General features: G+C 35.0%; 4 protein-coding genes and 1 pseudogene across 8 annotated transcripts; 1 reads left to right on the top strand and 4 right to left on the bottom strand.

The window, feature by feature from the left end:
• Window positions 1–8551: 8551 nt before the first annotated feature.
• LOC145125990 (adenine nucleotide transporter BT1, chloroplastic/mitochondrial-like) lies at window positions 8552–10707 on the bottom strand. Its single transcript, XM_079061402.1, has 4 exons — window positions 10522–10707; window positions 9686–10321; window positions 9346–9507; window positions 8552–9190 (listed from the first exon to the last, which is right to left on the bottom strand). Exons 2-4 carry the CDS (start codon window positions 10256–10258, stop codon window positions 8717–8719), a joined length of 1209 nt encoding a protein of 402 aa, XP_078917528.1. The 5' UTR covers window positions 10259–10321; window positions 10522–10707; the 3' UTR covers window positions 8552–8716.
• A 2832-nt stretch (window positions 10708–13539) lies between these two features.
• Window positions 13540–14673, bottom strand: LOC145126891 (uncharacterized). Its single transcript, XM_079062171.1, has 4 exons — window positions 14434–14673; window positions 14253–14361; window positions 14084–14168; window positions 13540–14005 (listed from the first exon to the last, which is right to left on the bottom strand). The coding sequence occupies exons 1-4, from the start codon at window positions 14671–14673 to the stop codon at window positions 13540–13542; spliced, it is 900 nt and encodes a 299-aa protein (XP_078918297.1).
• A 2686-nt stretch (window positions 14674–17359) lies between these two features.
• On the top strand, window positions 17360–19206 carry LOC145124063 (chaperone protein dnaJ 49 pseudogene; annotated as a pseudogene). The gene is made up of 2 exons (XR_013715494.1): window positions 17360–18768; window positions 19001–19206. The product of XR_013715494.1 is annotated as a chaperone protein dnaJ 49 pseudogene (transcript).
• A 215-nt stretch (window positions 19207–19421) lies between these two features.
• LOC145124064 (uncharacterized) lies at window positions 19422–20968 on the bottom strand. 4 transcript variants are annotated; one of them, XM_079059290.1, is made up of 6 exons: window positions 20886–20968; window positions 20413–20429; window positions 20171–20291; window positions 19996–20099; window positions 19737–19868; window positions 19422–19626 (listed from the first exon to the last, which is right to left on the bottom strand). In XM_079059290.1, the coding sequence occupies exons 2-6, from the start codon at window positions 20413–20415 to the stop codon at window positions 19600–19602; spliced, it is 387 nt and encodes a 128-aa protein (XP_078915416.1). In that variant the 5' UTR covers window positions 20416–20429; window positions 20886–20968; the 3' UTR covers window positions 19422–19599. The 4 variants fall into 4 exon arrangements, with proteins under 4 accessions (XP_078915416.1, XP_078915415.1, XP_078915414.1 ...); XM_079059289.1 differs by lacking the exon at window positions 20886–20968 and adding an exon at window positions 20728–20781; XM_079059288.1 differs by lacking the exon at window positions 20886–20968 and adding an exon at window positions 20728–20765 and having other exon boundaries at window positions 20413–20474.
• LOC145124066 (uncharacterized) lies at window positions 20894–22104 on the bottom strand. The gene is made up of 4 exons (XM_079059291.1): window positions 21973–22104; window positions 21726–21846; window positions 21214–21317; window positions 20894–21018 (listed from the first exon to the last, which is right to left on the bottom strand). The coding sequence occupies exons 1-4, from the start codon at window positions 22009–22011 to the stop codon at window positions 20959–20961; spliced, it is 324 nt and encodes a 107-aa protein (XP_078915417.1). The 5' UTR covers window positions 22012–22104; the 3' UTR covers window positions 20894–20958.
• Between the last annotated feature and the right edge of the window lie 4303 nt (window positions 22105–26407).

Below are 26407 nucleotides of genomic sequence, written 5' to 3' on the forward strand. Positions count from 1 at the left end.
ATAATTATTTCTGACAACTCGAAGTTCGCTTTTGCTGGTTCCATTCCGAGACCATGTTTCATTATGTTCCAGCTGTAAGCAAGATCTTGGAGGAATACAAAAAGCATCCATCTTCAGGAGCTCGCACCATTACTCCTGAGATGTATCTGTCCATTGATGAAGCTGAAAAAGTGAAGAAGGGGTAAGCCAAAGCAATCGAAAGAGGGTTCTTCTGAGCCAACCGCGACTCCAAAAAAGCGAAAAGCGAAAACTGCTCCTTCAGCAGCTCAACCGAAAAGGCGAAAACAGCCTGCTCGAAAGCGAAAGACTCCTACACCAAGTGCAAGCGAAGGTTCAGAATCAGATACTCAATTTGACGTTCGCACTAAGGAGGACAATCCTGTTTAAAATGAGGAAGTTCACAAAGAAGAAGTTTGCAACGAGGAAGAAATCCTTCACAATACAGAGAACACATCCAATCCTGAGGTAACTCAACATGTTAATGACTCTGTTCCTTCTCCACTTCCTTTACCTCAAATCACCTCTATCCCCATCATAATTGCTCCATGCCCTCCACCTGTTTCTACACAACCACAAACCAACATTCCTCTCTCCATCCCATTGTTCACTGATTCAACAGTTCCTCCCACTACCTCTACCCCCACCTTCTGTTTCAGTCAACGAATCTGATACGGGGGCTACAACTTTAAGTTTCTCCACTCATGTTTCTCTTCCCATTTCCCCAATTAATCGAAATAACCCAGATATGGTCTTCGGTGATGATGAAGATGAAGACCTTGGAGGATTTACTTACATTCCTTTTCAAATTCGGACTGAGAGTGAAAATGAGGTGCAGCTTACGAAAGGGCAGCTTCAGTCTCTTCATGAAAAGATTGACAAGTTAATTCTCTCTGCCAATGCCTCCTATTCTGACGCCTATTCTAAAGCCACGATAGATTCTCTCTTTAAACGAATCTCAAAGGAGCATACAGCCAATGGTGAAAAGATGAACAAGGTTGTGGCTGATTCGGCTGAAGTTTGCAAGTCTACAACTGAAAAAGTCGATAAACTAATTGTTGACTCCACTGCTTTCATGGAGAAATTTCAAACCACTTACAACTCCAACACCACTGCTGCAAATGATGCCTTGAAGAGTCTGGGAAATCTCTTCAAAAACGAGAAGACAAAGTTACAAGAGATTCGCATTGGTCTGAAAACTGACCATGAAGCGTTTCAAACCTCCGTTTCGTCTCAAATCTCAAAGCTTCAAGAAGAACTGGCAAATGAGAGTGATCTCAAGGAAACTCTTGCTATCAAGACCGAAGAAGTCAAGGAGTTAAGTTTCAAGTTGAACACTTCGGAGAAACATGTCAATGATCTGTTATCTGAGAGGGCATTCATGCGCAGCTGTATCACTGATGTTACTAGCATGCTCTCAGATATCATTAAGACCAGGGACTCCATGATCACCATCACCATGCGAAAGCATCTAGCAGAAAAGTTGAGGCCAGTCTTCGCAATGCTTCACCGTCTTGAAGGTGTTTCAGATCAAAGCATTAACCGGAAACAAGGGGGAGAAGGTGTATCTGGTGGATCACGGAAAGAAGAACCCAAACTAAAAGAAGAACCCAAAGCTCCAGTCAAGCAGGAACCAAAGGGTAAGGAAAAGCTGTTTAGTGAAGATCCTATTATTGACAATGACGAAGAAGAAGAGCCTGATGAACAAGAACTACAAAGACGTAAAGATCGTGAAGCCGAAATGGATGAGCACCAGTGTGACACCAGTCAAATTTAGGTCAAAAATAAATTGATCAATAATCGTGATTGGGATGAACCAAGTGGTAGAGATTGTAACAAGGTTTCCAAAAATATAAAGAACATTGAAATCCGAGTTATAACGAAGAAGTTATGACCAATCGAAGATCCACGACAAAACCGACAAAACACTGTTCAGTGTAAAAAGTGAATTTTCGATAAAAAGACTTTTTAGCCTTAACAATTTAAATGAAAGTTGTAGAATATGTTAAACCGAGAACGTTCATAAAAAGAACGTAAAAATCTGACTTCGTATGAGGAAGTTATGATTTTTCTAAGTTTCGGTTTAGCAGTGGACAGCTAAAAATTCGAAATATAAATCGATCGATATTTAGCGGATGCAACTTAAACGAGAATCGAAGGTCTCGTCAAAAGTATTACAACGGTAAAAAGACAGACGAAAACGGACGTCGGATGAAGAAGTTATGAATTTTTAACGGATTTCCTGTCCCGGTCTGTTAAAAATAACAATATTAAAAATAAACTCAAAATTAGCCAACGAAGTCTAAACGAAAGTCGTAGAGTATAATTTTACCTACGCGTGCATATAAAGAACGCTAAAAACGGAGCTCGTATGCGAAAGTTATGAATTTCGCAAGTTTTTTGCACGAAAATCGAAAAATCTAGAAAACCGGGAAATTTCGCATGGACCCTCTTCGGCCACATCACCCTCGCTTGCGAGGCCTCCCCGTGTCGGACACGTGTTCGCTGCTGATTGGACCGAAGTACGCGTGTCACCTGCTGATTGGTCCGAAGTCGTCATGGCGCCTCCTGATTGGACCGAAGTTCGGTCCTCTCCTGGTCCGACACGCATCCGAGACTGCCACCCTCCTCGCTTCTCCTTCTGACGCGTGGCTGTTGACTCGCCTTCGCATTCACCAGCTGTCCGAACCCTCGCCACCTGTCCAATGACTCACCCCTCGGCCGAACCATCGCACCCCTATATAAAGGGTGCGAGACTTCTCGGATTTGGGAGGTTTTTCACCCCAAATTTCACCCTTTTTCACCTTTTCACCCCCTAAACTTTCTTACGACCCCCCAAGGCCCCAGTATCGTATCTAAAACCCGAAGCAATCCCCGAGGCCCCGGAATTCTCGAGAATATAGTCTCTTTCCAGTCGAAGTGTTGCCCGCATAAAGCCCGATTTTTAATCAAAAACTCGCGGTTTCTTCGAGAAAGATCATCTATAGAAACGAAACCCTGCCCAAATCACCACTTATCAAAGTGAGTTCATACCCCTATAATCTACATTTTTAATGGTTTTTAAATGCTTTTTAGGGGGGAATACTAGTTTAACACAATATAAATTGGGTTAATAATTGTATGTGATAATAATCACACAAAGGGTTTCCTTATGCTTTTAAGGATTACCAAATACTTCCAAAATGACTTAAAGCCATGTTAAATCTTTAAAGTCATGTAAACTCCGTTAAATTCTTTGAAAAAGGTTTTAATAAAATATTTCAAATTATAATTGCCAAAATCATGTTTATATATGTATAAGTATATAAATAAGATTTGAAGGGCTTAGGACTAATGAATTATCTTATTTCCTTTTCCTTGTTTGGATGTGGAATTAAGGTGGTGTTATTTGTCCGAAGGTCGTTTCCTTCTTAATTATATATATATATATATATATATATATATATATATATATATATATATATATATATATGTATATATATATATATATATATATATATATATATATTATACATATATGAATATAAAAGGTTACTTCATTCGGTATCATTACCTTTGTATCATGTTGAGCAAAAGTGTTTATCCATGAGAAATCATGCTAATCAGATAGAACATATAAATTATAATAGGTATAATTTATGATTCAAAACTAAATATACAAGTATGATTCACGATTGTATACTTTCCAAGGAAATTACCAAAATTCATTTATCTATACCAGGATATGTATAATACCTTTAATATATGGATAACATATTAAAGAAGTAATAATACATCATACCGGGTTTGCATTAACAAAGGTACAATACAGAGTACCAGGGTTAGCAATCACGGGGTAATAATACATCATACCGGGTTTGCATTAACAAAGGTACAATACAGAGTACCAGGGTTAGCAATCACGAGGTAATAATACATCGTAAATCTCGTTGAAACAATAAATTTGTGAGACTCTTCATGGTGTACTTATCTAAGTACGGCCTTAAGTCCTAACTTATTAACCAGAATCTCCTGTAGGGAGGGCGTGAATTTGTGTATAGATCTATATGGGACTGAAAATCCCGCACCTTCACTGTTCGCTACAGTTTGGCCGGCAGGCCTAGGGTGTCAAATATCATATCGTTTTCGACGCCTGAAGAACGTCGCATCAGGCACATCAGTCATATTAGTATGGTTAATAGAACTCACATGGATAAAACAACGAGTAAATTACTTAGTAATATACTTCTCTTAAAACAGTAAGAAAAGATAATTACATCCTGACCAAATATACCTTCTGTTAGTTTTTACTACAAGTATCATGAAATCAAGTATGGCAAATATACTTGTACTTATGGTTTTGGAACATTTAAAACCACAAAGCAGTATTATGCATAATATAATATTTTTCAAGATTAATACTAATGTTTTACCGTAGAACGGATATAACTAAGAATACTTTTATAAATGAAACGGTTTATGGGATTAAACTACTTTTACAAATGAAACGGTTTATGGGATTAAACCACTTTTACAAATGAAACGGTTTATGGGATTAAACTACTTTTACAAATGAAACGGTTTATGGGATTAAACTATTCTTACAATTGGAACTTAGTAAACTAGTATAACATAAAGGACCTTTAGTGGTTAATTCTATAATTCCTTAGTTTTTACATCAGAGTTATACATAAGTAATATCCGATTGACAGTGAAATGTGTGACTTCCGTCTTACTTCCTGTTCCTTGTTTGGTTGTGGGCTTAGGGAAGATACACCCATTTAACTGTCCATTCGATATTAGGTTCTATATAATTAGTATAAACTAAGTAATTACAGAGGGAAACTATTGAGGTTACCAGTTTATCACCTCAGGAAATATAGGATTTTCTGGAGGAACCAGCGAACTTTTCCAAGAACTTAGAGTATACTTTATAGAACTAAAATACTTAAGAACTCACCAGCTTAAATGCTGATCTACTCTTTCAAAATAACTTGTATTCTCAGGAATCCAGTAGACAGGTACACTCCTGAAGCTTTTGAGAAGACTACCTAGTACCGTATCGCGACTCTTGTCTTTTATTGTACCTACTTTGGTGCTTGAATATGTAATGTTTAAACACTTATGTAAAACTTATACTTATTAATGAAATGGTTGTTTGTACTTTGATTACTATATTGCATGTGTTGTGATACTTACCTGAAGTCCTCCGCCCCCGAACGTTTCCGCCGTTCTGGTTTGGGGATGTGACAACCAGCGAATCATCAGAGAGGCTGAAGAAAAAGAAAGGGCTGAGAAAGAGGCTCATGCAACTCTTCAGAGCAAAAAGCTCTTGTTTCCCAAATGGACTTTGAAACGACTCCAGCGTGCTGCTGTTGATCTTCTAAGCCAGTATTGGTTAGAGCCAATTGTGTCTTTTGATCTTCAAAATACACAAGATTCGCAATTGGATCTACCAATCACTCCTAAGGCTTTCAGGTTTCGCTCCTTTGTGAAAGTGGCGAACGTTGCATATACTAACAGTGGGGCTGATCATATGTTATTCTCGTTTTATCTGAAGCATATGAAGTCGCAATACGAGACCTGGTCGTTAAGCAAGATTACTGGTGTGAAAGTCACAGGGCCTATCGAGACGGACAACTTTCCGAACGTGAAGTTCAAAGTTTCAAGGGGATCATCCAGTCAATGCTACAAATTTACTCTTGCTGACTTGCCTTGTCTCAACCCCAATGACTGGTTCGCTCTTTACAACCTACTGATGAAGGACAAAGACAAATATGAACCTGTCATGTCTCATCTCCAAATCATGATCAAGTCTTACATCCAATAGATCGGGGACATGGACGTGAAGATTACAGCGGTGTTGCGAAAGAAGCCTACTGTTGTTCTCACGGAATCTCCAAAAGATTCTGAGAAGTTGAAGTCGGGGAAGATCTATAGCAACGAATGGTATGTGGTGTATCAGGCTAGGGAACAAACCGGTCCAGACTATCGCAGAGGTTGTTTCTTCCTTTCCGACAAACACTTGTTCACTACCAAATTTCTTGAGCATATATTGGATTTGGTGAAGCGATTCAAGGGTAACAGCAAGGATGATGTCAAGTGCTTCTCTGATATGATTTTATGGTATCTGGAAGTTCGTCAGACCATATTTGGCATCATTCCAAAGGTTTATGAAGTTCAAAAGCGAATCCAAGGCTGATGGGTTCGTGCCTCAATTGACGCAAAGGGGGAGATTGTTGGGTATTTAATGTTGCGTCATTGGGCCTTTTGTTTAGTCGTTTTGTATTATCGAGTTGGGCCTGTCCACTCGTTATTTATTCTAGGGTTAGAGTATTTAAGATGCATGCATGTATCGTATTTTAGTTAACTCTTATCTTTTGTTTTGTAACCTTAAACACACCTCTACAATAGAAATTCTTCATAGAGTTCTTCTGAGGCGTGACGTTTAATCATTCGATATTCTTGATTCATCATCGCGTTCTTTATTTTATCTGTTCTAGAATCTAATCGATCTTTAAGGTTTTATTCCTAACAATATATATATATATATATATATATATATATATATATATATATATATATATATATATACTACTATTATTCATTTTTATATACATATATGACTTAAGAGAGACATTTTTTTTAAAGTTTGACGGCAAGTACAAGCCTTGGAGCCATGGCGCGTCATGACGAGCTTTTTAGAACCTTTTGCCCTTCAATCACCTTACATATCTTTGAGAGCCACCAGATGACCTGAATCAACCTCATGAAAACGAAACAATCACCAAAGAGATCATGCTATGATGGATTTCTAATCTAGAGCAAACACCTCGCCGGAAAACATAAATGGAGAAAGATAACATGAAAACTACATTTGAAACTACTCCATTCATGTCGCTGCCTGTCTACTTGCTCTGATGGATCATTCTTTCTTTTTGTAGGCCTCTCTCTTTCTAACCTTCTCGTTCCCTCTCTTCGGCATACAAAACTCAATGGGTTTGGTATCTATAATCACGAAATTGCAAACCTCGCCTTTAGTGAGATCGGATATGTCAGTGACTGATAAGATGGCTCGTCGGATTAAGGATTGCAAGTCTCGCTTATCGATAATGACATGGCCCGTCTCATGGCCTCCTTGGCGACCAAAGAAATCCGTTTACAAGCTTGCCAAGGTCTTTCAACGATGCCATATCTAGACTACATTTAGAAAAGGAAGCAAAGATGAGTCGAGAAGGAGGCGTTGGAGCAAAGGGGGGAAGAAAAAGTCAACGACATTTGTTATTGCTTGTGGGAATCCTGTAGACAATAAGATGTAGACAATAACATCATGGGAAGACTTTTTTATGACAATCTTCAAAATATTGATAAGGACCATTTAAACCTGACGATGTTCACCTCTTGCCTTTAAACCAATGTTTTAAAAACCAGTTTATTAGTTGAACCGGTATGGTGATATGTTCCCGGTTTAACTGGTTCGACTGTCGGTTCAACCAATTTCAAAATTTTCATCTATTTTCTATTTTCTTACACATGCATAGACATTCACAAATTTAAACATTAAAAATACAATTAAATACAAGTTGAAGATCAAATCCAAATATATTAAAAACATATAACCGTAAGTTTAAATCAATCCACGCACATCAAAAATAAAATAGTGTATAATAAGGAAACAAAATATAATTTTAGATGAATATAAACACATTAAAAAACTTTATAACATTTATCATGTGTTTTTATTCAAAAAAATCTAAATAGATGTGGAAAAAAACCATAGTTTGTTATGAAAATGATTTATTTCCATATGTTTTTATTTTATTTAACCGGTTCAACCGGTTTAATTTAACCGGTTCGACCGGATTTTTGTAAAACATGTCAGTAGTTCATTCTGGTTCATAAATAGATATAAAACTAATGCTAGTTGAACCGCTCCCTTCTCCGGTTCCCGATTCGACCGACCGGTTCAAATCGATTTTTAAAACATTAACCTAAACTACCAAAAATAAAACATGAAATGACATTTTGAAACAAATGGAAAAAGTTTGTACGGCTAAATTCACATTAACCTTTTTTTTATAGGTTAGTTATAAAATACGAAAATAAAAATTAATAAAGATGGTATTATTATTATATGGATACGATGGAATGGCCCAATGCAAGTAATACTTAATTCTATGTTTTTTATTACATATTAATTGACGAATAATATTATTAAATTTCTTGATCGCCAAAATAAAGATGTTAATAATAATCTTATCAAATAATTGAACTGCTCTTTCCCAAAGAAGAAGACAATCAACTATAACCTAGTGGAATCGGACTGAATCAGAAAAGACCGAAACCAAGGTATTCAGTCCGCTTCCATTTACCACTAAACCGGTTCTAGTTCTTCGTTTCTTGGTCCGGATCTAAACCGATACTCATCCCTACTTATCTTATTGGATATTCACCCAAAAAAAAAAAACACAATGCATTACGCAAAAATTGAGCAATTTCATGTAATCGCCCATCCACTTGATTCATTTTACGTTTGCTACATAACATGCTAAACTTGCAACCAAACAAAGATTAATTCCCAAAAATCGATAATAAATTAACATAAACCCTAATAATCCAAAATTTATGCAAAAACCCCTATACCAAAAACTACCATTCAAAGACATGAATCAAAACCCAAAACCCTAATCCATACTTCAAAACCCTTTATTCAAAAAAACACAAACAAAAATTTCAACTTTCATGTTTCCTCCTCTTCCTTTTCCACAAGAATCTTCTTGCAAGCTTCATAACACATAAATGAAATCCCTGCAGCCGGAACAATCTTCACACAACTTGGCCCTAAACCCCTATACAACCCCTTAATCCCTTCTTTCTCAAAAATCGTTAGCAAAGCATGCAACATGTTATCATAAACCCTTCCATTAATCGCACCCGCTTGCATATGTTTCCGTGCCACTTCAAGCGGGAAAGTCGCGCTACTCGATATCGCGCCCGCCGCTGACCCGATTAACAAAGTTGCAATGTTGCTGATTTGTTCTTCTTTTGTGAGCTTTTTGTACGCTTTTCGTAACGTGTCGTATGCGAAATAGTTTGTCGCGGCGTATGGGATGACGCCGATTAGGCTTGGGGTGAGCCCGCGGTAGAGCTCTGCGGGCCCCTCGGTTTGAACGATTTTGAGGAATGCGTCGGCAAGGTTTTTGTATACGCCTCTCTGTGGGACCACACAGATTAAAAAAGTTAAAAGTTAAAAGTTACAATAACTCCTGGTTTAACTTAAAAGTTAAACCAGTAGTGGAAGTTAACAAATAAGATACCGTTGTTGTCCACAATAGTTAAAATGGTAACAAATAACCATTTCAAAAGTACCTGTACTGTGAGACGGGTTTTGAGTAGTTCAAGAGGGTATGTGCATATGGTAGAGCTGATTCCGGCGACCGCCCCCGCAATCAGTGATTCCGGTACACGAAGTTTTTCCTTTTCTCCCGGTTTAGGAGCCAAATTTTTCTTCACGGTATCATAAGCAAATAACTGCAGAAATATATACTGTCATATCACGACACGACACGACAGAACAAATTGTACTTTATTTGACATGTATTGGACGGGATCATCAGATCCAATGACACAAAAAGGTGGAAGCAAAAAGTCATTGACAAATATTTATACATGGATCCATTTATTTTTGTAGAAATGTAGAATTTAATACCTCAATTGCCTTGCTAGGGGCAACACGAATGACATTGACTAAATTACCCCTAAAAAGTCCTTTCCAGCCTTCTGTTTTCATAATATCCTGAAAAACCTCAACAGTAGAATGCCCACAACTCCCTACCATTAAATGAGTTCTTATAGTTTCCAAAGGAGCAACAGAAGTTCTTGATATTGCTCCTGCAATTGCTCCACTGATCAATCTCCTTAAAGATGGATTCCCAATTTTGATTTTTAATTTCAATCCGCTTTTCTTCTTCTTCTTCTTCTTCAACCCCCCTACCCACTCTTCCCCTACCTCGATCTCTGGTGCCCCAACAGCACGAAAATTTGATTCTGGTGTTGAAACGAATTTGGATGAATATGGGAGCTTCACTCCGCCATTATTGTTGGTGTTCTTCGAATTAGGGGAAACCCCACTGAAACCCCCTTTACCCATCTGTCCTACGCTTGCGAATAACGCTCCAGATTGTGAAAAGTTATTATCATCTCGAGGACACCAAAGAAATCCAATTCCGGAATTTGGGAATAATCCTTCTCCTTTGTTCTCAAGTAATCTTCGTGTATCCATTTGAATAAAGTTAATAAATCACCAACGCTTACGAGAAACTGAAATCAAACAACTTTTTTTTTTCTGCATGGATTAAATTTACACAATCAGATATTGTTAATTGGCCGCAAATGGGATTTAGGTTTTACAGTTTTACTCTTAAACCAATGTGATATCGAGTTGGACGCATGAAAATCGGTAAAAGGTTAGGAATAAGAAGAACCCAATTTGGCGATAAAAACGATGACGAAAAATAGGATCTTTGATTAAAAGGGAAATCGTACCAGGTGAGTTCTTTGATGACGATAGAAATCGATCGTCTTCTTTGCTGCTTCAGTCACTCGTTCATCTCTTTCTGGGTGTGTGTTTGTGTGTGTTTCTCTCTCTAAAATCTTCAGTGAAGTGTTAGAGAGAGAAAACGGAGGTGGGTTTGGCCGTTTGGTTGTGGGAATTTGGAAGATTTACAGTGTTTATGAAATGACCTGATTTGGGGCGAAATCACAACCACCTTTTAATATTGTCGTAATCTTTTGAAAAAAATATATAAAAATTTAATGTTAATACATAGAACTTATTATTATTTTTTTCATTATTTTTTAACTTATTTTTAAATTTATAATATGTATTTTTTTATTGAAAATATAAATATTTCTATTTGTAAAACCTGCCACATATTAATTGAAAGTATGTAAAAAAAATTGATATTTGTTTAGTGATCAAATCAAAATATAAATGTATGAAAAAAAAAATTGCAGTTATTAAAAGATTAAGAAAATCCTTTAAAATCAACATATAAATTGCGTTCTACAAGTTTGAAAGTTACTCTTGAAGCCGTGGCAACACTCAAAACACATTTAGATATTTATATTTTTCAAGTTTCATAAACTAAATTTGATTCTTGAGAAATTTGTAATTATTTTGCCTAAAAATTCCTATAACTAAATAAAGAGAAAAAGTAAATATTTGCAAAATATATTATCTACACCTTCCATATATAAATAAAACAATATTCAATGTGCATATAATATATTACCTTATACGTATTGTGTAATTAATGGACAAATATGTGAAATTTAAAATAATATTTAGGATGTTACAATATTAAAATACTACACTTTTTTTAGAAGCTTCTTTAAAAATTAGATTTACAACAAGGGCTATAACAATTACTCTTTGATTTTCCAACTTGTATTGCTCAGTAACTTTATGAACATTTTAAGGATGTGTATTAGTTATATAAATTGCATATTTTATAGTGATATCTAATATATTTAAGACCAATTTTGAAAATTGATTGCATATAACTCGTATTAAGATTTAATGTTGGTTTGAATAAACTAATTATGTGAAAAAAACTATTTTGATATTGACATGTTTAAACAATTTTACAATTCGAATCTCATATTCAAAATTTTAAACAATTTTTTAAATTAAAAAAAATTATCAAAGATTTATCCGCAATTTAAAAGACATTTTGGCGCCACACAAAATGGATAAAAACAAAGTGTGTTTATTAACGTTTTTGCCAAAGTATAAACCTATTTGATGAGGACCACGAAAATATTTCATTATCCACACCATTTGTGATTGAATCTTATATCTACAAATACAATGCCCATCAAAAGTTCACTTAATGAGATGATAGGGGAAGCTTGTGGACCATGGTTTAGTAAAAGTTTTGCCGTTTTGGATTACTGGTCAAATGTCCAAAAAGGCCCTTCAATGGTGAGATTGTAATGAATCATGGGTAATTTTTAGATTGCAAATTCCGTATTTCTGTGTGCTTATCTAACATGATGTTATTTGTCCATATGATGGTAAAACACACTGGTTGATGTATGAAATTTTATAAAAAAAGGTTTGAGGTTACATATTAAAAAATAGCTATAGCTATATGATTTATCCTACGTAAGGGCATTGGGACGAGTTCGACGTGGGTATGATGTTGTTTACCATTTTTTTAAGTTGAAGTTACTTATTTGTTTCCTTTGTCTATTTATTTTCCCCTTTATTGTCTTAAAGTTACTTATTTGCTCCCTTTATCTAAAATTTTGTAAGGTGGTTCACAAAATTTAGTTAATTTTAAGGGTAAATATCATAAAAGACATCAAATTTACATCAAAATTTCAATTTGACAGTTGACAATGTGTTTTTTTCGTCTCAAATTTGACACTGTGTTTTCCAATTTGTTACAATTCTGACTACTTGATGATGTGACATGCTGACATGACATGCTGACGTGTCAAAATCGATTTTTTTTTCTCACAATAGACACTAAGTTTCTACCTTTTTCGATTTTGACACTAAGTTTATTTTTTTTCTCAATCGAACATCATTTTTTCCAATTTTGTTCAGTGTTGACCATTTTTCATTTAAAACCGTATAAATAATTTTTTTCTCATTTAAAAACCACATTGTTATATGAATACAAAGTTTTTTTTTTAACATTCAAAGCATAATGTTATATATATATATATATATATATATATATATATATATATATATATATATATATATATATATATGCAGGTCCGGCCCTGACATTTCGGAGGCCTTGTGCAAAAACTAAAATGAGGCCCCATAAAAATTTCTTGTAAATATTATTAACTACATTTGCTACAACTAATTCAAAACATAAAGTTGCTAAAAAACATCTTATAAATTCACCACCACAAAATAATGTCTTCATCACTCATTAGTAATCAAATAAAACTGTAAAACTGATATAAACAACTTTTCAAAAAAAAAAAAAACAACGCATTACTATTTTCTAAACATTGACCTTCTAGCATTTTTAGAAGAAAATTCATCTATGAGACTTTCATAATCAATATTCTCAAGAAACTCGTTCTCAATCGAAATCAATGCCAAAGCGTTTAATCTCTCTTGAGACATGGTCGAGCGCAAATAAGATTTTAAAAGCTTTAGTTTTGAAAAGCTTCTTTCCGCTGACGCAACTGTAATAGGAACAGTCAACAATATTCTGTATGCTAGACAAGAAATTGGATAAGTGTTCATCATTTTTAGGAAATTTAGTATTCCGTTAGCTGTATTGTGTTCAACCGGTAAATGTTTTTGTAACATCTCCAGTTCGTTGAATAAATCATCAGCATCAATGTCTGAGATATGACCATTTTGCAGCCTCTTTTCCAGATTTTTGCAACATGACTTTAACTCGCTAGTATTCATTGACTTCAACTTTTCTGCTGTGAATAAGAAACCAAAAATGTCTTCATATTGTTTGTATTGTTCAAACCTTCGCTCCAATGAACCAATGCTTGATCAACTATGTACACAAAATATTAAATCCTAAATGACTCTTGAGGTGAAAGTTCCTGTACCGGCTCTGATGACCCAATGTCATTCTCATCAAAATGTCTTTTTTTAACAACTTTTCTTTTATTATTTTTCTCAACAAACACTGGATCAATTTCCAAATCAGAAGCTATAGCTCTCGCACAATCTAAAGCCTTCTCAAACCCGTTCTCTCGATAGTCTTTAAAAAACTCAATAAGTGCTCTCACACTACTCATTGCCTCATCAATACGCATAGTCTCAGACTGAAGTTGTTTGCTCAGGTTATTTACTTTAGCCAATATATGATACCATATAACCATACCTGTTATAAAGTCAAATCTGCCAAGTTCGTACTCTGCTAGACAAGTAGCTTCACTTATGATCTTTATGTCTGTCTCTTCTTCAACAAGTTTATGCAGAGCTTTTACTATTTCAGGAGCTTGAGTAACTATTGCTTTCACACTTTCAATCCTACTTTCCCACCTTGTAGTTGATAATTATTTTAAAGTGAGACTTTGTTTCGGTAATGTGTCTTTTAAAATTTTCCACCTTTTTGTCGAATCAGCAAACAATGTATAAATACGTTGAACAACTCCAAAAAACTTTGATGCTTTTTCACAAGAGTTTGCCATATCTGACAATGTCAAGTTAAGAGAATGTGAAGCACACGGGGTGTAAAATGCTCTAGGATTAATATCCAAAAGTTTTCTTTGTATACCTTTATGTCTTCCCTTCATGTTGGATCCATTGTTATAACTTTGCCCTCTGATATTATCGATGTCAAGATCAAGATCTTGTAGTAAGCTTTGCAATGAGTCAAATAGCCCCTGCCCTGTGGTGTCACAAACAATTAAAAATTGCAAAAAATATTCTTCAACCTTTATAGGAGTGGAACATACATCAACACACCTCAATATCAGTGTCATTTGTTCTTGTTTGCTAATATCTGGAGTACAATCCAATATTACTGCATAGTACTTAGCTTCCTTAACTCTTTTCACAATTGTATCTTTAATTTCAGAAGCAAGCAAAAAAATTAACTCGTTTTGTATCTTGTGACTCAAATAATGATAATGAATCTCATTATTTTGTATCCTTCGAATATGCTCAGCCAATACTGAATCCCACTCTGCGATCATCTCAACTAAAGCCATAAAGTTGCCATTATTTTCAATTTTTCATCATACAACTTCTCATTACTTCCACGAAATGCCAAGCCTTGTTTGGATAAAAATTTCACTAATGCAATCAACCTTCTTAATACCGTCCTCCAATGTTTAGTCTCTTTCTTGATTTCGTATTGAAAAGTTTTATCAATAACTTTGTTAGTTTCTAGCCTTGCACGTAAGTCAAACCAAAGAGACATATTATGGATATGCTCTGCACTACTTTCATGCATCTTCAAAGTACGGGAAAGATGCCCCCAATCGTTTATCCCCTCATGTGTTAGATTACTTGCTTGTGGTTTCTTCTTAAACAACTTACAAGAGAAACAAAATACTTTATCAAGATCCTTATAGTAAACAAGCCAATCTCTATGATGCTTCTCCCCGTTTGGTAAGTACTTATTGTAAAAATCTGCACGAAAACGTCTGTTTCTTCCATCTTTACGACCTTTGCCTGTTAATATATCTCTTATGGGACCATTTTTCACTAGTAAATCTCTCCATTTAGTATCAATGGTGTCCCAGTTTCTAGGATCATAAATGTTCACTAGAATATCTTCTTTGTCATCACCATTGTCGTTCAAGTTGTCTATGTCTTCATCTACACAAGGCATATTTTCTGGCACTTGCAGTTCAACTTCTTCTTCTCTAGGTTCTTCCACAACATTGTGAAGTTCTTCTCTAGGTTCTTCTACAGTTTCATGTATCTCATCCATATTTTCTGGCACATGCAATTCGGCTTCTTCTTTTTCTTTATGTTCTTCCCCAACCGATTCTTCATTGCGATGATATTCCGACACTTTTTTTATAATAAATGAATCCATAGATCCTCTTTGACTATCAATAAATTGTGCTTCTTTCTGTTTTCTTTTACGTTTAGAAGACCCCGATTCAAATTTTCTAGTTGGAGCCATGCTTTTCTTAAATAAAAAAAATCTATATTAATAACTTTAAAATATATGTTTGTAAATATTTATTAAAAATTTAATGTTTAAAACAATTAGGACATTTGAACAACTTAACTTAACATGGGTATTAACTGTTAAAACTAATCCACTAATATGATTTAAATACCCAAACCACTAATATGATATTCAAAGAATTCAATTCAAATATACAAATTCGAAAACTGTAAACTCAAATGAAATATGCTAAAAGTAAAAACAAATAACTGTCAAATTAAAAAAATACTTAAAATTTTGGTTTTCAATCTATTATAATACAATATATATATATATATATATATATATATATATATATATATATATATATATATATATATATATATATATATAACCATGCCCAACCCCATCCCTAAATTCGTACATCACCTATTGCCCTACTTTTGACCAATGTGACATATAACCCTAAATATTGAAAAGCTAAAAAGCAAAACCTAAAACAATATATAATAAAATATAGATAGATCAAGACATAAAAAACCTATCAAGCCAATACATAAAAAAATAAACCAACAGTTTCATTATTTATTAACTTTATGGAGCATTAAACATGGAGAGAAAGACAGAAAGCAAAGCATTGCAGTCAAACGACAAGCATGGTTGGAAAATTAAAAGAGATGAAATACTAACCTTAATTTGCAGTAAGCAGTCAACGAGATATACAAAACAGCAAAAACCAAAAGACGAGAGACGAGCAACACAATTTCTAGGTTTGGTAGGGTTTGAGTTTTTCTTACTTTTTGGTGAGTTTGTAAAATATAAAACGTTATCTAAAATTTATAAAGAAAACAAATTTGCATTTTTTTTATATAGATATTTTCCTTAAATTGGTGATAAATTTTAAATTTATAATTAGATTTTGATTTTTGTTGAATTTTTTTCCTTAATTAAAACGCATCTAAAATTGGAACCAAATGTTACCGGGCTAATTTTATTTATTGATAAAACATAAAAATATATTTTACAAAAATATCAATACTATAACTATAAATTATCCAAAAAATCGGAGGCCCCCTAAAATCGGAGGCCTGGTGCGACCGCACCGCCGGCACCACCCCAGGGCCGCCACTGTATATATATATATATATATATATATATATATATATATATATATATTAGTTATATCATGATAACTAAGCTAACCATAAGCTTCGAATAAGAATAACAAAATTTTATCAATTATCGTTTATAAAATATTATTTATTTTATTTTTTGTTGTAAATTTTACACATATTTTATTTAGAATTAAATGATTCTATTAGGTATAAATAATTTTATCGAGCTGAAAAATATGATTTACAATATTTTTAATGGACATATTACATACCTTAAGAATAATTAAATTCTCATTCAATATTTAAATGGTCATTCAAGATTAAGTCATTATAGCATTTGGGAGTCATATCATAAGATTCAAGATGTTCTTAATAATATTCTGAATATGATATGAGATGTAAAAATTTTACGGGTTATAAATTTAACATTTGGCCATTGATCGACTACACGCCTTCAAACCTTCATACTCATTTTAATGTTGTGTATTTAATATAAAATACAATTTTATATAAGTAATACATATTTATAAATAACATAGTAGATTGAATGTAAAAAAAAGTTAGTATTTGTAAATATTTCCTAAATGTAACCATATATGTTAAACGATATATGTCACGTGAAACTTGAATTGTTGAGAAAGGCATTCTACTTCCACGACTATAATTCCACTATACCTAACCCTTTTTCTCCCTCGGGGTTCCTAATCGAATTAGGAATATCTCTCTCAATTCCTATTCCCTCAACCAATTTTATCGACATTTATTCTCAAATCCTACGATAAATTCACTAACATATCAGAAACCTCACTTGATTCAACCATAAATCTAACCGATTACCTCAATTTCTACCTATCAGTTGATCGCGGGTTGCAATTTGGGAGTTTCGTTGATTCATTCCAGGTAATCTCACTACTTAGCGATTTACTCTTCGATTTCGATCATCTACTGTGCCCTTTAGAATTTGTTAGAAGCTTCGATCTTTCTAAGATGGATGGAAACAAAGATGAAGCGTTGAAGTGTTTAAAAATTGGGAAAGACGCGTTAGGGTTAGGCGATCGAACTCGCGCTTTAAAATTCATCAAGAAAGCTCAACGATTAGATCCTTCTCTTCCCGTTGACGATCTGTTATCAACTCTAGAAACCACAAATGAATCACCAAAGTCATCGCAGACCGGTGCCGGTGATGGTGATAGCTCTAACGTTCGGCGTAGGGTTCCGGGAACTGGATCTTCATCCGGTTCATGTACAGAAGAACAGATCACAATCGTGAGGGAGATCAGAAGGAAAAAAGATTATTACGATATACTAGGGCTCGAGAAAACTTCTAGTGTTGAAGATGTTAGAAAAGCTTACAGGAAACTCTCTTTGAAAGTTCATCCTGACAAGAACAAAGCACCAGGATCCGAAGAAGCCTTCAAGAAAGTCTCCAAAGCTTTCCAGTGTTTAAGCGTTGATGAAAATCGAAAACAGTATGATCTAGTCGGGTCAGATGAACCCACTTACGAAAGGCAAACAACCAGGCGTAGGACCCATCAAGGATTCAACAATGGCTTCTTCTACAATCAAGAAGTAGATGCAGATGAGATTTTCAGAAACTTTTTCTATGGAATGAACCCAAGAACCACAACCCAGTTCACCGGGTTCAATTTTGGACCCGGAATGGGTACAAGAACAGGTGTAAACGGGTCGGATGGGTTTAATATACGGGCTTTGCTTCAATTTTTGCCAGTTATTATCATTCTGATTTTCAGCTTCTTGCCTTCTAATGAACCTGTTTATTCTCTTCAAAGAACATATACCTATGATTATCGTTTGACTACACAAAAAGGGGTTAATTATTTTGTGAAATCACGCAACTTTGAACAAAAGTATCCATCAAATAGTCATGAAAGGGTTCAGCTTGAAGGAAGGATTGATCATGAGTACGTGTCGATTCTTTCTTATAATTGTAGATTGGAGGCACAAAGGCTTCATTGGGGGTATCAACGTGAAACGCCTAATTGTGACATGTTGAGGCAGTTTGATCCTACTTTGGTGGATTCACATTGAAGGTCCGGTTGCTTTTTTTTTTTTTAATACTTTTATTAATATTATGGTATTATTATTATATGGCTTTTGAGAATAATGTTGCATTGGTATTTACTATCAACAAGTGTACTTATAACATTCATAAAAGATAAAAAGATGATTTGTGTATTTTTTGTAATAGTTTAAAGATTGGAAAGCTTGGTGCTTTATATGGAAACACAATTTTAGATTTTGTTTTTTTTTATATTTTTGCAGATAGTAATTCAAAAAATTCGTGAAGCTCTGAGAATATGCAAGTGGATTTGCATTTTTTGCAGCGAAGTTGTAAAAGCAGCGTCAGACAGATAGATTATTTAGCTGAAACTTTTATATATTTTTTTGAAGTCTGAAATTAATTTGTTACTCGATTATTTTGAGCTGACTTTGGAGTATTTGTTTTATAAATTGCGATATTTTTCTTATTTATGTGTTTGCTTGAAATTTCCAGTGACCTTATGTCCAATTGAGTTGTGCTACTCTAATCACAATTGAGCACGTGTTGGACTTTCTGCAATGAAAAGAGGCATCATTGAAAAAGTGCAAGCTTTTATGATGGAATGAAAATTGTAAAATTGTAAAATTGTAAAAGAGGCGTCATTGAAATGTGCAAACTTTCTGCAATAACGTATTTTAAAAATAGATATAAAATCACTTGAACTGAAAACCAGTTTTTAGCCTGGATAAAAATTCAGATATTTCAAAACAGGGAAAAAACTCTTGTGCCTTTTTTTTTTCTTTAATATGCACAAATCAGCATCTTCTATGAATGTACAAGTACACTTGTCAATAGTAACAAATCATATTGTATAAAGTCCTTATATCAAGAGCTTCTGGATCACATCCTGAAAGTCCAAACGACAAAATTTTATAATTAAAATATAATTAAGAATCAGATTAAGGCGCAATTAGTGTGTAATTAGATTAAAGATTATGAGAAGATAATAAAGTAAACCTTGAGTTGCTGGATTTGGGATCTTAGTTGACTTTTTTCAGTGCTGATCAACGAACATGAAATCACAGGTCTTTCAACTCCACATGCTCGCCCCAATTCTTCTTGTGAAGGAACAAAAACGTATGCTACATTCTGTAATTATAATTTTATAATTTATATACATATTAAAAAAGTAATTTAACTATTTTCTGTAGTGATTAAACCATTGTTACATTTTAAAAAACCCATTTTCTTTTGAAAAATGGCAATATATTTTTACCTTATCTTCAGCAAGGAGGGGAATATGAATAATGGTTTCAAAATCTGGAGTGTCTGCAGCCATCACTACAAATTCACAAAAATCCATGTGTAGGGCCTTTGTAACTACAAGAAAAAATTAAAAATTAAAAACAAACAAAAAAAAAAAAAGTTTTTTAAACTTATGGGATTTATACCTTCAATGGGACCCTTTTTGATTTGTTTGGAGTTAGCAGCTAGTTGAACAACATTCAATATTCTAATTGTAAGCTCAGCATCAGCTAATGGGTAAGATTTAGGCATCACTGCTTCTTCTATCTACAAACAAAAAAATATTCATATAAAGTCAAAGAGTCAAAGTGTATTGATTAATGTAAAATGTGGTGTTTGTATGTGAAGTGAAAAACATAAATTCAAATTATGGGAGAGAGAAAGGTACCATTTTTTGGGTGGATTCTGTAGAGAGAGATGAGGGTTTGAAAGAGCGATTAATAGCATCCGCTTCAAGTTTATAAATAGAGTTAATTTCAATTACAACCATCTAAAATTATTATAAATCACTTATGTACTAAAAAAAGGATATTAACAAAAATGACTACTTCTTTAAAGATTATCTTGAATGCAACACCAACAAAGCTTTTTGGAATTGAGTGTCAATAGTCAATAATACTAAATGGTATTAAATCAAGTAACATAATATCTACTTAACTTAAATATTAATTTATAGAATTTCTAAGTATCATGAAACCCTTACATATTGGAAAACTTTTAACTTCGTGCATGATAAGTATTTTTTTGATCACATCCTGAAAGTCCACAAGACTGAATTTTATAATTTCATAATTTTATAATTAAGAACAAGATTAAACCTCAATTAGTGTGTAAAGAGTATGAGAAGATAATAAAGTAAACCTTGAGTTGTTGGATTTGGGATCTTAGTTGACTTCCTTCAATGCTGGCCAACGAACATGAAAGCACTGGTCTTTCAACTACACATGCTCTCCCCAATTCTTCTTTTGAAGGAACAAAAAACATATGCTACATTCTGCAATTATAAATTTATAATTTATATATAAAAAAAATAACATCAAACTCAATGATTTATGATTTATTTATCAACTTAGCCCCTTAATGGCTACCTACTTAGTATCTTTTTAGTACATTATTGGTTTTTATAACTTTTATCAGCATTGTTAAGTGTAAAAATACAAATACAAATACAAAAATATTAGAAACATACTTTATATTCAGCAAGGAAGGGAATATGGGAAATCATTTCAAAATCTTCAGTGTCTGCAGCCATCACTACAAATTCAGAAAAACCCCTATTCAGGTCCCTTGTAGCTGTTAAATAAAAATAAAAAAAGATTAGAACCAACATTAAGAACAAAATAACAAAAATAAATATCCAAACAAGTCAGAATGATATTCACAAACTTGATAAAATTTGGTTAAGAAAAAGAACAAGAAACATGGCCTAATTTAGTTAGCTTTAGCCAAGAAAAAAAATACTCATAAATGTATAATCTTTAGCATATAATAGTTGATACTCCTATCAAGTATCAATTAGTTCAAAAGTTCCCAAATCCATGTATCTCTTAATTTCATCGTCAAAACGAAGATATCCATGTGATTAGAGTAACTAATTAGGTCACAATATTTGAGCGCCGATTAATTTAAGCGACAAACGGAAATACATGCGGATGATTAAGGAGACATAGTACAAATTCATAAGGAGAATTGGGATCATACCTTCACTGGGACCTTTTTTGAGTTGTTTGGAGTTAGCAGCTTGTTGAACAAGATCCAATATTGTAATCGTAAGCTGAACATCAGCCAATGGGTAAGATTTATGGGTCACTGTTTCTCCTGTCTGCAAACAAAAAAAAATCATACAAATTCGAAGTGTATTGATTAATGTAAGCTTGGTGTTGTATGTGAAGCGTAAAATATGAATTCAAATCAAATTTTGGGAGAGAACTAAAACTGAGAAGGGTACCATATTTTGGGTGGACTCGTGATGAGGGTTTAACAGCATCAACTATTATTAGTGTAAGTTGTGTACTCTCTATTCTTGAAATTGATTTCTATAGCTTGTGAAGGATTGTGTAGGTAGTTTCATGATTCTTTAAAAACTCGGTCTTTGGGGTTTTTTTTATTACACATTGGAAATCTTTTTGCATCTGATGTATTAACAAGAAATACCTAGCCATTGTCATAACCAATTTTATTGTTAAGTGGTTATTTCTTTATCTAGTAAAAGAGATGATACATTTAGAATAGATATCATTTTGCATCTATAGTTTATATATTGTCCTTGTTCTCTTATGTGATAATGTGACTTGTTTGGCTTTGAATTTGGCTTTTGGAGTGCTTAAACCTTCAACAACTTGACTTTAGCTTTTACGACAAGAATGTTTTTATCAATAGATGGTGCACTTTAGTATAGATGTTTAGGACAAAAGGTGTTTTTGTTTCTAAGCCTTTGATTTACTTTAATCCTGAAAAGACTTTTGTTATGGGGGCAAACTTACGAAACATGGAGTTCAAGGACTTCATTTTCTACCTCCGAAATTTAATAAAAGATAAATATCGTGATATGTATTACTTAGGGGGTATTCAAAACCGGATATCCGAAAATTCAGATATCCGAAATTCGGATAGTTATTCTTGGTACCTGAATCCATATCCGAAATTTCGGATTCGGATACGGATTCGGATACCAAAATCAGATATCCGAATGTTTTAGATTTTGGTCCAAATTTAAAATCATTTCTATTATAGAAGCCAATGCAATAGTTATGAATGAATATGTCTAAACAGCACACCTAATATTCTAAATGGTATATTTTATGTTAACTAAACTAACTTTTTCAATTTTACGATATGATATTTAAGTTGCGACTTGGGACAATTTGTTTTTGTATGTGTAGAAAAAGATAGTGCTTCTCATTCATATTATCTTTAAATTATAGTTATATATCTAGGTAATATAATATATCAAAATTAAAGACTTGAGTGCGTTCATTCTTCATTTCTGTGACTACATTCGAGAATTCATAGGCAATGCAGATGTGTAGTAAAGATGTTTAATTAATGGTATTACGAATATACTTTACTAATTAACTATATGTGGGATTAAACTAACAAATAAAATATAAAAAAAAATCATAATTTTTGGATTTCGGATATCCGAAATGTAACATCCCAAAATTCAAGACCAAAAATTCCGTTTGTAATTAAGTTATTATAAAACCACGGTATAAAAACATTCATAATAATATCTTATGTTAAAACCAAAGTGTCAATAATCAAATCATATTATCATAAAACCATATCAGAGTGTAATTCCAAAGATCTCATGTGCGGAAAACAGAGTGTGATGCGCTGTGATCGTCGACTCCTTTCCTTTGAAAACGAAGTACCTGAAACCAAAACTGCAAACCGTAAGCACGAAGCTTAGTGAGTTCCCCCATCATACCACATACCACATAATGTCTGTCCCTCGGTATCTTTCAACCGGTATCTGTCTGGCATAACTGGGAGCTGGGCTCCCCTTCGGTATCTTTCAACCGGTAACCGGGAACTAACCTCCCCTTCGGTATCTTTCAACCGGTAACCGGGAGCTAACCTCTCATTCGGTATCTTTCAACCAGTAACTGGGAGCTAACCTCCCCATTGGTATCTTTCAACCGATAACCGGGAGCTAACATCCCCTTTAGTATCTTTCAACCGGTAACCGGGGACTATTTCACCCCTACCACTACCACATAATAACCTATCATAAACATACCGCTAGGCATGCATGGGTTCTGACGACCCCTTCGGTATCTTTCAACCGGTAACCGGGGACTATTCCCCCTACTACCACTATCATATAACATCATATCATGCTAACACATAAAACATATCAGGTAGTAGCAAACCTAGATAATTATCACAAAGACAATCATCTATCAACCAACTCCTACTAGTGGGCCGACATTGTAGCCGTAGACCCACTTCTACTGGAAGGTAACTCACCTCACACTGCAGAAGTCCCGCAGACACAACCCCAGCTGCTGGATGATAGATTCCCGAACTGTCAATATCAAAACATCACTCAATTAATAATTGGGTCCCAACACATAACCATAAGTTCTTGGAGTAATAGGCTACATTACCCCATCTTGGCTTGATTCAAGCCTAAGGCCCAATCCAAAGGCCCAAAAGTCAAACTAGGAATCAAAGCCCAACATATGGCCCAATTTTCCAAATTGGGCCCAAACCTTTACATGGTCTTATTCTAAGGCCCAACCATTTAGTCCAGTCCAAACATTTGGCATTTCTAATGGCCCAATATCTCATAATCATAAAGGCCCAATTATGGCCCATCTATGGCCCAAATTTCCAAATTGGGCTCGAACCTCACATATGGGCCTTACCCTAAAGCCCATCTAAATATTCTAGTCCATATGATTATTCTTGGATGGCCCATCAATATCCCAATCACCAAAGCCCAAAAGAAGGGCCCAACTCAAAGCCCAAGTGAAATTAGGGTTTCACATAAAATGACAATTAAGGTTAAGTGTTTCTCACTTAACCCATTTGTAATGCCCCGATTCTCAGGTATTGATTTTAAATAAGAATTTTCTTGATTTCACGGCCTAATCGACGAGTTGGTTTCCCTACTCGTCGAGTAGCAGCGGGTTGGTCCGCGTGATTTAGTGACCTACTCGCCGAGTCCAAGAAGGGACTCGACGAGTAGGAGCTGGCAGATGAAACCCTAAATTCCGGGGTATTGCACCCTATTTAAACGATCATTGGCCTCCTCAGCCTCCCCTTACAACCTCTTGATAACCCAGAAACCCTAATTCGTGTGATTGTGCTCCATTTATGTATTCTTAAGCTTTGAAAGAAGATCTTTGGAGAGGAGAGCTTGGGAGCAAGTATCTAGAAGCAAGGGAACGTGTGGGATCTGAAATCTATCTTAGTGGCATCCTTTGGAAGGTATCAAATCGCTATCTTGACCTCATTTCATTTCTAGATCTCTTTTGGGTAAAATTTAGGGCTTTTCTAGTATGTTTGGAAGCTTTTCTTGTGTATAAGCTAAGATCTGAAGTTGTAACTTCAGATCTGAACTCTCTTGGGCCTTTAAGTCCATAAAGCTTCCAACTTTAGCAAAGATGAGACTCTCCCTAGGTGCAAACCTCCATTTGCAAGCTTAGTTTGTCATTTTAAGACTTTAGGGCCTTGCATGCACGTAAAGTTTGCAACTTTACGTGATAAACATGCCTTGGGAAGCTGGATCTACAATATGGAGCCTTAGCATGGCTTAAAAAGCCACTGTATGGATGAAGGACTGAATGGACTCGGCGAGTCGGATGAACGACTCGGCGAGTCCGATGAAGATTGCCTTGGGCTCGGCGAGTCAGTCGAATGACTCGGCGAGTCGGCTAGGGTTTTCCCGACCTTTAGACACGTATGAACCCGACGAGTTGTAAAGGGGAAACTTGACGAAGTGGCCAAGGAGTTTGCGGCCACTGACATTAGGAACTCGACGAGTCGCTCAAGTGACTCGGCGAGTTAGCGAGTTATGCAAGGAACTCGACGAGTGGTTGGTTGTACTCGACGAGTTGGAGTCAACATGGACTGTTGACTTTGACAGTTGACCTTGACTTTGACCAAGGGTTGACTATTAGACTCTGGGGCATTTTGGGAAATTGGAAATTTACAAGCATGGTTCTATGGTGCATTCAGGAGGTGGAGTCGTACCGGCAATCCAAGAGCTTGAGTTTATCTTCAAGTCGACAGTGCGAGGTGAGTTACATCACTATACTAAGGGGTCTAAGGCACCAAGGCCGGCCCATTGGATATGTTATCCTATCAGTGTTAGATGTTGGGTATGAGTTAGTGTTGCATGCTAGTGGTTATGCCAGTTAGGTAGGTATGTAGGACTACTTGTGTTGTTATATGATTATCTGCATGCTCAGTAGTTATGTTATATGTTGATATGTTATGGGGGATGGGTTAAGGTGATACTGCTCCGTGCGGTAACCAACAAACCCGGGAGCATTCCATATACGAGCTGTGGGCCCGGTAGGCAATCCAGACTCGTACTGTGGGCTCGGTGGCAATCCAGATGCGAGCTGTGGGCCCGGAAGGCAATCCAGACTCTCACTGTGGGCCCAATGGTAATCCAGTAGTTGGAGCATTCCAGATACGAGCTGAGGGAGACTCGTACTGTGGGCTCGATGGCAATCCAGATGTGAGTTGTGGGCCCGGTAGGCAATCCAGACTCACACTGTGGGCCAGGGGTAATCCACTCTGTAAAGCTGTGGACCCGGTACATGCTATTATTTGTATATATATTATGTGCAGTGCATCGGTATTTTCGGGGAACTCACTAAGCCTCGGGCTTACAGTTTCAGTTTATTGTTTCAGGTACATCAGGG

The sequence above is a fragment of the Lactuca virosa genome, chromosome 7 (genome assembly GCF_052849685.1).
Source record: "Lactuca virosa cultivar CGN04683 chromosome 7, Lactuca_virosa_CGN04683_v6, whole genome shotgun sequence".
NCBI classification, from domain to species: Eukaryota; Viridiplantae; Streptophyta; class Magnoliopsida; order Asterales; family Asteraceae; genus Lactuca; species Lactuca virosa.